General features: G+C 41.3%; 2 protein-coding genes across 1 annotated transcript; both read right to left on the bottom strand.

Moving 5' to 3' along the window:
• The window catches only part of Erich1 (glutamate-rich 1), a gene marked incomplete at its 5' end in the record, with an annotated part of 52793804 nt that overhangs the window by 23535399 nt on the left and 29242744 nt on the right, over positions 1–15661 (bottom strand).
• Fgf20 (fibroblast growth factor 20) lies at positions 6024–13671 on the bottom strand. The gene is made up of 3 exons (NM_023961.2): positions 13082–13671; positions 7818–7921; positions 6024–6861 (listed from the first exon to the last, which is right to left on the bottom strand). Exons 1-3 carry the CDS (start codon positions 13365–13367, stop codon positions 6613–6615), a joined length of 639 nt encoding a protein of 212 aa, NP_076451.1. The 5' UTR covers positions 13368–13671; the 3' UTR covers positions 6024–6612.

Raw genomic sequence — 15661 nt, 5'->3', positions numbered from 1 at the left:
AGAGAAAGTAGGGACAAGAACTCAAGAAGTGCATGAACCCAGAGGGAGGAGCTGATGCATAGACAATGGAGGAGTGCTGCTTACTGGCTTGCTTTCCCTGGCTTGCTCACCCTGCTTTCTTATAGATCCCAGGACCACCATCCCAGGGATAGCACCACCCACAATGGGTTTTATGGTGTTGCCATTGCTGAACCAGTTGACGCTGATTCACTTAACTTAGAATGTTGTTAAATCAGAGATAGGTCTTTTCCAAGTTCTGTCTTAAGCAATGAATGAGCATAATATACAATTAGGCCTTGGATGGATAAACACATGTGTTCCGTGTCAATAAAAAAAAAACAAACTGAAGGTGAAATACTCTAGAGAATGCTTGGCAATTCCAAGAGGCTGAGGTGCCCCTTTGCTGTGTGCAAAGACACCAACCAGATTTCAGCTGGAAAAAAAGGGTAGGCCAGAATTCCAATAGAGTGGTATCAACAAGACCTGCAGCATTCAGTCATCAGAAAATAACTTGAAGGAGCATTATAACAGAAACACCACATGAAATTCCTCTACACACCCATTCACACCTTTAAGATGCTTGTGTTTAAGAATGGAGGATGCTCATATCTAGGATTGACCGGGAGTCACACAGTTCATTCTGGGAGGTGTCCTTCCTGAACAGCTGGTCCTTGGGTGTAGAAGAAAGCAAACTGAGCAAGCGAGGCGTAAGCAATTCAATACTCAGCCCTCCTCCAAGACTTTGGTGTTAGTTTCCGATTCCTGGGTTCTGCCTTAAGTTTCTGCCCTGGCTTCTCTGGATAGACTACAAACTATAAGCTGAAATAAACTCTTCTGCCCAAGTTGCCTTTGGTCATAGTATTCTATCACAGCAATAGAAGCTTAAGACAGTTAGAAAGTCAAAGGTTAGAAAGGCAATAAGTGTGGCTTACTGTCATCAGTATCCATAATTTCTTGTACAAAGGAAGGAATTGGGTGATTTCATTCAGGTATAGATATCTTCAGAAATGCATTCATTTAACTTTTAGGGCTAAGATCATAGAGGATACCTACTTCTAAACTTACAGTTTATAATTTAAAAAATGAACACTAGAAAGTATTTGAGATACCTTATCAATAATAAATGCCCCTTTAGTGAATGTACTAGCTACCTATTCTATATGTGACATTACTATGAAATCAATGGTTTAAAACAGAACATGTTATTATTATGTGCTTTCGGTGGGTCAAATGGTCTATCGGGGTTTAGGTGGGCCCTCAGGTCAAGGAGAAGAATTACACCCTGCAGGCTACATTCTTTTTTTTTGTTTGTTTGTTTTTTGTTTTTCTGGGGAAGTTGAGTATTTTTTTTATTTATTTATTTTTTTATTAACTTGAGTATTTCTTATATACATTTCGAGTCTTATTCCCTTTCCCGGTTTCCGGGCAAACATCCCCCTCCCCCCTCCCCTTCCTTGTGGGTGTTCCCCTCCCAACCCTCCCCCCATTGCCGCCCTCCCCCCCACAATCTAGTTCACTGGGGGTTCAGTCTTAGCAGGACCCAGGGCTTCCCCTTCCACTGGTGCTCTTACTAGGATATTCATTGCTACCTATGAGGTCAGAGTCCAGGGTCAGTCCATGTATAGTCTTTAGGTATTGGCTTAGTCCCTGGAAGCTCTGGTTGCTTGGCATTGTTGTACATATGGGGTCTCGAGCCCCTTCAAGCTCTTCCAGTTCTTTCTCTGATTCCTTCAACGGGGGTCCTATTCTCAGTTCAGTGGTTTGCTGCTGGCATTCGCCTCTGTATTTGCTGTATTCTGGCTGTGTCTCTCAGGAGCGATCTACATCTGGCTCCTGTCGGTCTGCACTTCTTTGCTTCATCCATCTTGTCTAATTGGGTGGCTGTATATGTATGGGCCACATGTGGGGCAGGCTCTGAATGGGTGTTCCTTCAGTCTCTGTTTTAATCTTTGCCTCTCCCTTCCCTGCCAACGGTATTCTTTTTCCTCATTTAAAGAAGGAGTGAAGCATTCACATTTTAATTATCCGTCTTGAGTTTCGTTTGTTCTAGGGATCTAGGGTAATTCAAGTATTTGGGCTAATAGCCACTTATCAATGAGTGCATACCATGTATGTCTTTCTGTGATTGGGTTAGCTCACTCAGGATGATATTTTCCAGTTCCAACCATTTGCCTACGAATTTCATAAACTCGTTGTTTTTGATAGCTGAGTAATATTCCATTGTGTAGATGTACCACATTTTCTGTATCCATTCCTCTGTTGAAGGGCATCTGGGTTCTTTCCAGCTTCTGGCTATTATAAATAAGGCTGCGATGAACATAGTGGAGCACGTGTCTCTTTTATATGTTGAGGCATCTTTTGGGTATATGCCCAAGAGAGGTATAGCTGGATCCTCAGGCAGTTCAATGTTTAATTTTCTGAGGAACCTCCAGACTGATTTCCAGAATGGTTTTACCAGTCTGCAATCCCACCAACAATGGAGGAGTGTTCCTCTTTCTCCACATCCTCGCCAGCATCTGCTGTCACCTGAGTTTTTGATCTTAGCCAATCGCACTGGTGTGAGGTGAAATCTCAGGGTTGTTTTGATTTGCATTTCCCTTATGACTAAAGATGTTGAACATTTCTTTAGGTGTTTCTCAGCCATTCGGCATTCCTCAGCTGTGAATTCTTTGTTTAGCTCTGAACCCCATTTTTAATAGGGTTATTTGTTTCCTGCAGGCTACATTCTTGTCTTGAGGCTTGATTGGTTACAATCCGCTGAGCTTTTAGTTATTGGCAGAAGTTGACTTCTTGCAGTTGTAGGATTGGGTGTGGCTTTGTACTGGTTAGCAACTGGATGCTATCCTTGGCTCCCTATAGGCCACCGGAGGCTTGCTGGCACTCTGACTTTCCCCACCCTGATACTTACTTCATCCATTCAGCAAGGAGACTATCTACTGCTAGCAAATATACTAAAAAAAAAAAAAAAACCAGAGTTTTATGTAGTATAATTGACACAGTGTCCCTGTCCCTCATTTTTCTATATTCTGTTCCTAGAAAGCTGTCATACCAGCCCCACTGGGGGGTATTGCACAAAAGCAAGAGCATCAGGGAGGGATTTAAAGGACATGAAGCATAAATTTCTTCTCTCCCAAGTGTCCCCAAAGTTACCCATTCTTTAGCAAAATATAAAAGTCCAAAGTGTTATTATCTACATCAGTTCATGTATAGAAGAATTTTCTGGGGTGTGCATAGTTAACTCCTAGAGTGTTTTATACTCAATATCAGTGATAGGATAGACACAAGGTAAAAGCTATCAACATTTTAATTTAAAAAGGAGACAGGCCAGGCAAGGCATCATGTGTCTACAGTGCCAGCAGTGATGAGATAGGAGCATAAGAATTGCTGCAAGGTAGAGGCTAGCCTGGTCTAATGAGTGAGTTCCCTGGCTAGATAGAGATACATATTGATATCCATCCCTTAAAGAAGAAGGGAAGAAGAAAAAAAAGGAAGATGCTCAAATCTCGACAAATAACTGTTAGTAGTTCTTGTTTGGGTTTTGAATCCCAAGACTAAATCTCCATGGCCATTTCTTTCAACCCTCATTTACTCTCTTAGTCAGAGTTTCTATTCCTGCATAAACATGATGACCAAGAAGCAAGTTGGGGGGGAAAGGGTTTATTCAGCTTATTTCCACATTGCTGTTCATCACCAAAGGAAATCAGGACTGGAACTCAAGCAGGTCAGGAAGCAGGAGCTGATGCAGAAGCCATGGAGGGATGTTTCTTACTGGCTTGCTTCCTCTGGCTTGCTCAGCTTGCTCTCTTGTAGAACCCTCGGGCGACCAGCCCAGGGAGGCACCACCCACAGTGGGCTAGGCCCTCCCACCTTGATCACAGGTTGAGAAAATGCCTTACAGCTGGGTCTCATGGGGGCATTTCCTCAAGGAAGGCTCCTTTCTGTGATAACTTCAGTTTGTGTCAAGTTGACACACAAAACAGCCAGTACATTTACCTAGTTTTAGCTTCAGCTCTGCTTTGTGTTTTCTGAAAACCAGAAGCTGGAGGCTTCCCTGATTTTTAATATTTGCTATATCAGGAGAAAAGCCAGGAAGTCACTTGAAACCCCAAGAAGGGCTTTGATTGACGTAGTTGGTTGATCCTTACATTAGATTCTGTGACTAAGATGATATGTATGATTAGTCAGCCTTGGACAACTAGTTCTAGAATTAAGCTTAAGATTGATTAACTTAAACTAGTTAAATGTGAAAGTTTGCTAGGCCCACTAAAATATTTAACTGTATAATGAAGAAAGTGCTATGGCATTGTATGATGAAAGAGAGATTTTCAGATCTAGGTTCAAGCAACCATGACACTATTTACATGCAATTAGTATTCTAGCTTCTGACGCATTCCCCTGCATTCTAACTCCTTCATTCATAAGAATTAGTACTCCTATTCATTTCCACATCTGCAAAGAATAGATGCTGTCCCACCAAGTTCCTGAAAAAAAGTAACAAGACACACCAGCTCTACCCAGCATCCCTATTAGAGAAGAAGTCAATACGGGGAATTGATTTCATGACAATAAACCTGCTACTCAACCAGATGGTGAGCTTTAGGTATTTATGATACCAAAACAAAACCCCTAAAGCATGAGCCCAGAGGAAAACCAGTAACACCCCATTACACAACAACATGAGATGTGGGGAGAACCAGCAAAGTAAGGAATGGTCAGAAGCCCAAATAAGTCAGAGACCACTCATTCAATTGCAGTGTAGAGATTACATTCCCATCAGAAGCTCATCGGTTGGTTAGTACTCACATTTATTACCAAGCTAATCTGTGATCTGTGAGTTCAAGGCCAGCCTAGTCTACATAGCAAGTTTTGAGACCTGACAGGCACTCTCTCAAAAGAACCAAAAGATAAAAGAAAAACTGCTTGCTTCCCTTACAAAAATCTCTATGAACAGGTTAGAAAGCAAACAGTTAATCACTTCATACAAATATGAATACCTTTGAGATTAAAACATTCCTAGAAAACATCAACTTAAAATTGTCTGGCCATCAACATTTTTGACTGCACCAATGAGGCGTGTGGGAGTTTAGATTTCTTGAAAGGAAGAACCTTCATTGCTTCTTTTATTTATACTTTTTGACCTGGTTAGCTCCTTCTTGTTGTTTTGAGTCCTCTAGACCTCATTAGAAAAGCTTTCTGTGGACCATGCACCCTCTGAGTTTGTTCTCTGTCTGTTTCTCTGTGTCTCTGTGTGTGTCTCTGTGTCTCTGCATCTCTCTATGTCCTCTCTCTCTCTCTCTCTCTCTCTCTCTCTCTCTCTCTCTCTTTCTCTCTCTCTCTCTCTCTCTCTCCAAATATTCTCTCTGACCTCGAGTGGAGCTCCAGGATGCAAGGATGACTTCCCCTTGGACATCTCACTCTTTGGTGCTCACCACAATGTCTACTATGTAGGAATCATTAATGTATATTTAATGTAGCCATGAGAAGAACACCAAACTCAGGTAGCTATGACTTTACCATTGTTAATGGAAGTTCTACATGGACTAATACTTTCTATGATCACATGTAAAGAAAGAAAACAGTTTTTTCTTTTCCCTATATGAAGCCAATAAAATAAATAAACATAAATCGGCTATATAATTTCATAACTTCAACATTTTGTGCTGTAAATACTAAAGAATTTTCCCTAGGGGACTTAGACTTCTCTCATTTTAAAATCGTCCTCTAGAAGTAGAACAGCTCTCACCTGAAAAATCCATGCTATCAAAAACATAAAATGAAAATGTTTAATTTCCTTTCAAACCTATAAGATTAACACAAATCAATAACACATTTTTCAAGGCCCAAAGTGACCCATGTTACATTTAGAAGGCAAGTGAATGCATAAAATTATAATCTATGCTGTACTTAATTTTTAAAAACAAACGAACATTTTATTCTGTGACTAATGTGTTATAATAATGAAGGCTTCTTTATAGCACAAGACCAACGTAATGCAATGGCACAAATAAAGGACATTTTGTTGTTCTTTTTGTTTGTTTTATTTTGTATAGTCTTCATATACCAGTAAAAATAAACTCTTTAATAAATAAATATATATAATAAATATTTGTAAATTGAAAAATGTATAAATAGGTCCATTCTTCTAAAAGAAAAGTTTCATCTCATTGTGGCATGTTTTGTGAATCAAAGTCATCCAATATTTTGATTTCTTTATGCATAATGTTATAACCTTTCTACAAGGTCCTTAGAATCTATGAGGCAGTAATTATGTCATCTCAATCCACTTCTTCAACATGAAGGATCTGTTTTTAAGGTAACTGTCCAAGTAAACATCATCCAGAGACATGAGGCATCCGTCAGCAGCAAGGTTCCCATTCTCCACAGATGAACTGACTTCAGCTTCAGTCAGCTGGTAAGACTGAGCCATTGTGTCTAAGGAACTACAGTCCATGTAAGGAGGATGATCTTGCTTTGCTTCACGTTAATTCCTTCTTCTCAATGTTCTTCCAAGTAGAGGGTCTCAGTGAAAAGCAGATTCTGTGATGTCCTGAATGTCTTCTTCAGTGTAACTTAACAGCAGGAAGTGTGTTTGTAAAACAGATGGCTCTAGGTTCATCCAGTGTACACCAGTAGGTCTTTGTATAACTCTGGGACTCTCTCTGGGTCCACTGGTCTGGGTAAAAAATGGGTAAACTTTTGGTGTCTTTTGGACCTGGCACCGTCCCTTGGAGTCCCGTCTTTGTTAAGTGCTACAAAATACCTGCGACCTGTGTCTCCGTGTTTGTATATGTTGGATGAATAGGTATTATACCAGTTCTCTTCAAATTGTTCCCTGAAGATGCATTCAGAAGTCAATTTCTCCTTTTAAAAAGTAAAGAAGAAGATATAGAATGTTAGAAATGCCTTCAAAACAAGTTCCTTACAAAACTCTCAACTCATTATCATTTCTTTGCTTATAGATATACTCTTGTCAGGTTCCATTATAATGTTTTGTTTTGATTTTGTTTGTATAGAATATGGAGTTTCCCCCTCTATACCACTTTATCCAGTCAATTAGTGCAAGGAGCTTTAAAACAAATTATCCAACTGTCAATTTTATTTTCAAGCATGCAATAAATATTTTGAGCGTTCCTGTGTTCTGCATCTTCACCATCCCAACACCATCACTAAACAGACTGTAGTTCACCTTATCCCATCACGAGCTAGACACCAGAAGCACACACAGCAAATCTCTGCTATCAAGTGGGGCGAGTCAAGTTCTTGCTACAATTTAAATTTCTAACTCAAGTTCATCACTTCAAATCCGGTATCATCTAATAAATATATTGTTCAATGATACGCCTCCCTGATTAGCTTCTGAGTATGCTACCATTAATATCAAGGAAATGAAGTAAAAGTCCAATGCTTTCTTAGTCATTCAATATTTTCTATTTCTTTCTCTGTCTCTCCCCCTCCCCCTCCTCATCCCCATGCCCATCCCCCTTTCCCTCTGTCTCTCTCTCCCCTCTCCCTCTCTCTCCCCCCCTCTCTGTTCATATGATTGATATATAGGAGAATTGGAAAGACTTGGGACAATGAACAGGAAGACCTGGTGCAACTGCTGCAATAACTGTTGGTTTAGAATTTAAAAAGTGATATTGACTGACTGAATACATTCTGACAGTCTGCTCAAATTTAGATTATTGGTTTCTACCTTTCACATACATACGCCAGCTACGTGTCATGATGCCTATCAGACATTATCAATAGAGATTTTAATTAAAATGGATAATCATATTTTCATGAATTATAATAATGATTAAAATGATAATACATACTGAGCCATAAAGCTCTCCTTTGCCATTCATGCCAAGGTACAGGCCGCTGTCCACACCTCTGATACTGACCAGCCCCACCGCCACACTGATGAATTCCAGGATACCTGAATTTATAAACAAAATAAAGATTCGGATTGGTTCATGAGCATATAACTACAGGATGGACAGAGATAAATATCAACACCTTTAAATATTCAACAAATAAATGGAAGCTCTCATCAGGACAAGTGAACGGGTAACAAAATTATTCCTGATCTTCTGTGACTCTCCCAGTTCATTGTAAGCATTTCCCATGAATTGTTCTGATTTTGCTCACAAGAATCAGCCCAACCTCTTATACTTCATGTGGGTCTAACATTATTTTAAAGCTTATAAAGGGCTTCTTCTTGGCTATAAAGATGGATCTGCAGCTAAGAGCATTTGCAGCTTGTGTTGATTAAGATTTTCTGTCAACAGGACACCAGCTAGAGTCATCTCAGAAGAGGGAAACTCAATGGAGACAACGCTATTAGGTTGGCTGGTGGGCAACAAGGATTCCTGGTGTGGCCCTGGGTATTTTAAGGAAGTGAATATAACACACCCTCAGAAGCCAGCCAGTAAACAGCACTCCTTCCTTCAGCTTCCTGAGCTCTTTCCTCAGTGATGATGATGACCTGGAAATTGCAAGATGAAATAAAGCCTTTCCTTCCCCGAGTTTCTTTTAGGTCATGTTTTATAACAGCAACAGAAAACCTTACTAACACATTGTTCTTGCAGAGAACTTAGGTTTTGTTCCCAGCACCCAAATGGCATAAAACCAGATACAGTTCCATTTCCTAAGAATCTGACGCCTTCTTCTGGCCTCTGTGGGCAGTGCAGCGCACTTGTTGCCCATGGAATATAGGCAGGAAAATCCCATACAAATAAAATAAAATTCTAAAAATAAAGAGCTAATAATCAATTTTTACCTCACCTTTAAAAATAATCTCTGATAATTAAAAGGGACGAGTTTTTTTATTCCCAAGCTAGATGGAAAGAAACTGGGGCTCAGGTTGACTAAAATGCCTAAAAGACATGATCTTTGTAGCCAATAAAAATGGTGCTTGAACTTAACATTTTCCGAGCCCTAGTCTAACGGTTCTACTCCACAACATGGTTTATTGAGGGGAGGACAATAGTTTCTAGACTTTGTAGGCTGCAAAATGTACTACATTCTGTGATCTATAAAAGTATGTTGTGCAGTTCAGAGAAGCAATGAAGCTTTGTAATTCATTATATATGATAGCCAAATACCAAGAGTTTGACATATAAATAGATTTTCCTATCCATAATATTCTGAAGTTATTTAGATTTACTAGGAGGTCAACTAATTTTGAAAGCTCTCGACTTGATACACTAGTAGACTTCAGTTTTCAAAGATACAATTTCTCTCTCCAGGAAACCTCTTTCTTCCCTGTACACACTAACCTTTGGACTAAATGATAACTTTTTTCTGGTTCTTTCCTTAGACTGCTGAACGAGTATCACCATCCATTCTGTACCTGGATCTGCCTTCCTTAATACTTCATGCCTTCACCCCTTCACCCTGCTCTAAGCTCTACAAATAGCATAAATGTGTACCAGTTACCCCTGACTCTTGCTCTTTAAGCCCTTTCTTGATTTATTGTACAAGTTCCTGTTTGAACTTGTGATACTCTCAAAGCCAAGAGAAAGTACAGAACCTGATGGTTTGCTGATATGGAAGGATCTATCCTACCCAGAGACTAATCCACTCATTGACCAACAAACATGCACACACAAACAAACAAAAGTGTAGCTTCTTATTAAGGCAGATGAGCTCTTTTGAAGCATGAAGATTTCAGACTAGTAAGAGTGATCAAGGGGATCTTACAGCACAATACCCTACTAAATAGCATGTAATGACCTGAAAGAGTTAGTATCCCTAATGGATGGGCTAAAGTGGGGAAGATAAGACGTAGCAGGGAGGGCTAGACTTCAGAGGGCACAAAAACTCTGACAGCTACAGACTGGGAGAGTGAAGGAGACTCGCAGACACTACCAAGCTTCTCAGTAAAAGATTCGTGTCAGGAACAAAAACCCGAAACATAATTGGCATAAATATATGTAAATGGAATCTCACCTGGGATATAATTATAAATGCGTAATTACTTTAAATTATATTGAGTATTCACTCAGATTAAAAAGGACGCATGCCTGACAAGCACCCAATGTTCCTACCCCAAGACACACTCCACCTACGCTTTTTAAATCCTGTCTTCAGATAACGCTGTCCAAAATATGTAATTACATAAGTAAAAATGATTACCCGTGTCTTTAGAATAATTATAGCCAATAGCTCTAACTTTTTAAACAACATATAAAACCATATACACAACCAGGCATAAATAATTTTCGCCATGGCTCATGGAACTGATGGGAGAAAGATTACGTGTGTGTGTGTGTGTGTGTGTGTGTGTGTGTGTGTGTGTGTGTGTGTGTAGTATGCGTTGTGCCCCTCCTAAGGATTTTAGCCACACTTTTAAATTCTGATCCTTTTTTCTCACCAGAGAAATAGTATACCACCTAGTAATTTGTAATCGTTTGATTCTTAAATGAGATTTGACAAGTCTTTCTTATTTATAATATGAGGTGGCAACACCTAAGCTAATTCTTTCCCAAAGAATAGACTCGAAGAACTTTCCTTAAGAGGTAATCACAGATTTTAGGTAGATTTTCTAATGCCCAGTGTCCCATAAAAAGGCTTGGAGGTCCTTTGTCTTTCTGGTATCGTTTTCAAAGCCGGCCTTTTCTTAAATCATAATAAACAGGTGAGTCAACCCACAATGCAACCACATCAGACAAATCTATGGAGAATAAAGGAAAAGGCTTTAAAGGAATATGTTTGATCTCGGGCTATGCTTTTTTTTTTTCTCAAGGAATGATTTTATGTTTACGTGTCAGGTAAAGTCTTCTGTCTATACTACCGTGCAGAGAAACTCTGCTAGAGAGATTCAGGTAGCTCAGTTAGGGTATTATTTTAGCCTCGCTGAGAACTCTCAGTTAATGTTCAATTGATACAGTTTTAAGTTTTTAAAAATCTGAGTTTTTGTTGGTTAAGTTCAAATTAGTATGGCATTATTTTAGTGGTAGCTAATATCTTAAATAGTCATCCTTGAGGATTTTTTTTCAAAATACTTTAATATTACAGAAGTGAGTTTTCTTTAAGGGGAGGAGGTATCATTCAATACTTAGTTACCAAGGCACTAGCAAAAAGAGAATGGAGAAGCCTGCAATGTTCACATACTAATAAGGGCTGTCTTCCTTTTTATGTAACGGTGAATATTTTGCTTCTCTATAGAGTCTCTCACTAAAACATGATGTAAGCCAACACAGAAGCAAAGTCATATTTTCCTAAACAATCATTCAACATATAGGCTTTACAGTGAGTGTATTAGTAAGAATACGCCACACCCATTCCTAAAGGATCAGATTTCAGTTCAGCTCACTTAATGTTACCACATCTTCTTCGAGATACCAATGTTACCAATCTCTTCCAATAGAATCTCTCTTCTAAGGAAACAGAATACACCTACTTTACAAGGGGCTTAAAGGAAGCATTTCCTTACTCTATTGGTATGTGGCAGAAAAGTCGGATGTTGCCTACAGCCTACATTTAACTTCGGGCTGCTTTGCCTGAAGGTGTTATCAAATTGGGGGAGGGAGGCTAATGTCACGAGTACAGTTACAGTCATTCTTAAAAGAAGAGAACTAGACCAGCTGGTGTTACACAAATTCTTTAGAATCGTAATGTCAGCCTCCTCCATTTAAAAAACACTTTCCAAAAGTGACCCCAGATTGGCCACTAGGTCATGGCAGTCGACTCATTGACAGTGGGAATTTGGAAGGGCTCAGTGGGAGCTGCAAACACGTGGGTTTTTTTTAAAAGTCGGTTTTCTAAGCCCTTAAGCGCTGCCAAATGACCACCACATGCTGCTCCTCCCATCTCAGGTTACAAATGCTTCTCGGGCAGAGATTTGCACTCCGACCGAGTTTTAATGAGCACTGCAAGGACACAAAGAAATGGGAATGTAAGAAGAGGAGAATGAGACAAGAGCCAGCCCCTCCGAAATGAGATGCTCCGGAAATGCCGCACTGAAAGGGAAAGATGTGTGTTGCGATTCCTCAGGGTGCTGACAAATAAAAGACACTATGTCTTTTTTTTTTTTTTTGAATAAAATGTCACCTTCAATGATATCACAGGTTACATAAGGAAAGTCCCTTGATTGTGTTAGCAGGTTAGTTGATGAAAAATGTAGCCACAGAGGAAGTATCCAGGGATATTAGGATCAGAAAGCACCTTTAGCAAACCATCTGATTTAACCTGTCTTGTCTGTTGTGCAGGCAAGAAAGCAAGACTCACACTGAGGGGGGCACTGGCTAGCAACCTGGCTGGCTGGAGTGTCTTTAAGAATAGATACGTTACTGATCTAATCTAGAGTCCCTTCATCCTATTAACCCCTTCTGCTGCCGGGCATTGCTGTTGTAGGTAGAAAAGATTCTCTGTGTTCCCAGCCATATCTTCTTTCGCTTCCCCCATTTCCTCTTACCTAAGGTCAATACCAAGATCTCTGCTTTCCAGTTTCGCAATTTCTAAAGGGAATCTTGGCCAGGTGGGCATGCTCAGTCCTTCTCCCGCCTCCCTCTCTCCATCTCCCTCACTCTCCACCCCCAACCAGCACAGAGAACTGCAGCAAGGCAGTCCTCTAAGTAGACACATGAAGATTCACAACCTGTTTAAGAACCATCCCTTCAGAGAGAGACACTGAGGGGCATGTTTTAAGAACTAGAATGCTTCCCGTTATTAATTTTCAAAACAGTAGGCACAGAACTGCAAGTGTGGAAGGAAGGGAAAACTGTACAGGGACCTCCTAAAATAATAAAATTGACTGAAGGAAGCAGTGCAGGTAAGGCGGGGGGGGGGGGGGGGGGACAAAACCTGGTTCCTAGCCCAAGACTTTGCGCCACAGGCAGTAGAGAAAACAGAGTACCTTTGTACCCAGGAGTGAGGAACCCACCCGCTCTTTCTCTCCCTGCACCAAGAGTTGCATTCCTGAACGGCAGGACAACTTTTCCATAAGCCCTGAGCCGGGAACCTAGTATCCAAGCTGTCTAAGGGCTTAGGTAGCACCCAGCTCCTGCTCTTTCCGTCCGGCCAGAGTGGAGGTGGGAGGCTAAAAGAAGAGGAGGGTTAGTTGAGAGCGCAGGGGCGGGATGCTTGTACCTACCGAAGAGGCTGTGATCCTGCCGGGTGCCCTGCACACTGCCGTCGGGCAGGATCTGCAGGTGGAAGCCGGTGCGGCAGTAGAGCTGCCGGCGGCGCAGGATGCCGTGCAGGTGCGCCAGCTCCACGGAACCCGGCCCGCCGCGGGCGCCCCGCTCCAACGCGCCCCGCCGCTCCCCTAGCAGCGGCGGTCGCTCCCCTGCAGGAGGCAGCAAGAAGTGCGACCCCACCTGCTGGCCCAAGCCCTCCAGGCCGCCCAAGAAGGCACCGACTTCGGTCAAGGGAGCCATGGAAGGGCCGGACAGGATGACTGAAATTCCAGAAAACAGGAGACCTCCCCCCAATAAAAAGTGTAACGAGGGTGGTGAGGCGAATGCAGAAAAATTAGAACCAAATAGGTACAAAAGAAGTTAAAGCTGGGTTACTCCTGTGAGGTCCCTGCAGGGACAGTGCACTGCACCGTCTTGGATGGATCTTCTCTCCTTGGGTAGGTGAAAGCTGGCTGCTGGCCTTGCAGAAACATCTAGAGCTGAGGCTGCTGATTTGGGGCTGGGGCTGGGGGCTGGGGCTCCAGCTCAGCAAACTGATCAGATCAGAGTCCTGTGTACATACACTCCCGGTATATATGCGGGTCCTCTTGACATATGCTAATCAAGTCCTTTCATGCGCGCCGGGGAGGTTGGTTTTGTTTGAAATCTTAAACCAGCCTCCTCTCTACACGTTTTGCTCGTCGGAAGTGGCTGAAGGGAGCACTTGGAAAACTCATTCCTGCACTTGGCCAAAGTCAGTCAGCTAGCAAATTCGGGGAGGCTCAGCCGACAGCCTGGTATATATATATATACTAGGTTGTCTCGGAGACAACCACAACGTTTAGCCGCTGCTATACAAACAACCACCTTTGATGTGAACTAGTTTGCAGAGAGAGATAGCTGGGTGAAGGAGCCCAGCTTGCAGAAGGTAGTGGGGTGGGGGTGGAGGGGGGGCGGTAACAGATGAGTGGGAAGAGGAAAATGAGGGCGCAAGAGAGTTGGACTCCTCTCCTCGGTAGCTGCTGGGAGCCTGCAGTGGACAGGTGCAAAGAAAGGCAAGGAGGAAGAAGGGAAAAGGGCGTTACCTGAGGCTTAGACCTGCCCAGACACACATGAAAGGAAAATCAAAGCTTTGACAGTTTAACTCACTAATTTTAAAACACTAATAAAATGTACAGGCATTACTCTTTTCTTTTATCATTCAGATGGGGGATTTTCTTTACATAATCAAGCTTAGAGTAGAAACGCCTTGCCCCCCCCCACCCCCTTTCTCAAGCTCTCTTTAATGTTTATCTTAACTCAGCAAATAATACAACCAGGATTGCCTTATGTCTGTGCAAATAATAAATTGTGTGAGGAGATCCTGGGCTTCTCATTAGAATACTCAAATAGCACAATATAATCATGAAGGGGGCGGGGGGAGGACAGTACATTCAAATAGGCTGGTTCACATTCTTATAATTCGCTGTGAATGGAAAATACGCACCTACAATAGTGAAATAAACGACAGATGCCTCTACCCCTTTATCCAATTGAAGAACACTTTCTTTTGTTTTAGCTGTAATTTCCTAGAAGCTAACCTTTTCGTTGTTGTTGTTGTTGTTGTTGTTGTTGTTGCTGTTAAATTCACAGTTCTAATATAAAAAGAATCTCAAAATAGCTGGACAAATAAGTTTGGTTCTTGATGAGGGTCAGAGATCTCAAAATTACTGGTAAGCTTTAAGATTTACCTAATCATAGTTGCAAACCAAAAATTGACCTGAAGGAGATAGACATATAATTGGTTAAATGTTAAAACTTTGTTCCACTGGCTAGCCTCAAGAACTGGCTAGCAAAATCTGTAAGTGGCAGAAAAAATTGAGAATCATTGGTCAGATTTGTTCTTTCCCTGTGCATAGAGTTTCAAAGAATAGCTTAAGATTAGAATTTCACTCTTGTTTTGTGCTCTATTCAGAAGTAGCCTAAACTTGGGAGCGCAGATGGCTTTGACTGGTTTATTTTATTTTCTCTGAAGGCTGGCTCTTCCTCCTCTTCTTCCTCCTCCTCCTCCTCCTCCTCCTCCTCTTCCTCCTCCTCCTCCTCCTCCTTCTGCTTTGGATAATTAATTGTCAGGTGCTTTAAAAGAGGTAAAGTTACACTTTTTTGTCACCACAGGCCTAACTACTGACCCTTGTGGGACCAGGTTATAAAAGAGATCTTAAAACGAGTGATTTACTATTGATGGACACAAAATAAAACAAAAGCCCAGGCTAAAATCAACAAGCAGATCAATTACTGCAGAAACATATATCAATAAGTCCCTTCTAAAGGATGCTCCAGGTAGATGTCATATTATTTTACCTTTCAAATAACCACAGCCTGTTTTGTGGTGGGACCCCCAAATCCACCACAATCAAGATTTCAAAGCACATCTGTGTAAACATTATCACATCAGTGTAAAGCGTCAACCAATGAGCTTTGACTTGGAACCAAATCTTCTTAATTGCAGTGTTAAATCAAAGAAAGTTAGATCAAAGTTGTGTGAGTCTCATGGTGGGATAACTAAAGTAGCCAGA

The sequence above is a fragment of the Rattus norvegicus genome, chromosome 16 (assembly GCF_021556685.1).
Source record: "Rattus norvegicus strain SHRSP/BbbUtx chromosome 16, alternate assembly SHRSP_T2T, whole genome shotgun sequence".
In the NCBI taxonomy this organism is placed as follows: domain Eukaryota; kingdom Metazoa; phylum Chordata; class Mammalia; order Rodentia; family Muridae; genus Rattus; species Rattus norvegicus.
Note: the sequence above shows the minus strand (reverse complement) of the source record. Positions and strands in the feature narration are given on the sequence as shown.

Excerpts from the sequence above, each read along its gene's own strand:
- Fgf20 (NM_023961.2), bottom strand. The coding sequence starts at position 13,367 with ATGGCTCCCTTGACCGAAGTCGGTGCCTTCTTGGGCGGCCTGGAGGGC. Across the intron at positions 7,922-13,081 it reads GCAGGATCACAGCCTCTTCG|GTATCCTGGAATTCATCAGT; the intron begins GTAGGTACAAGC and ends TTATAAATTCAG. Across the intron at positions 6,862-7,817 it reads AAGGAGAGCTTTATGGCTCA|GAGAAATTGACTTCTGAATG; the intron begins GTATGTATTATC and ends ACTTTTTAAAAG.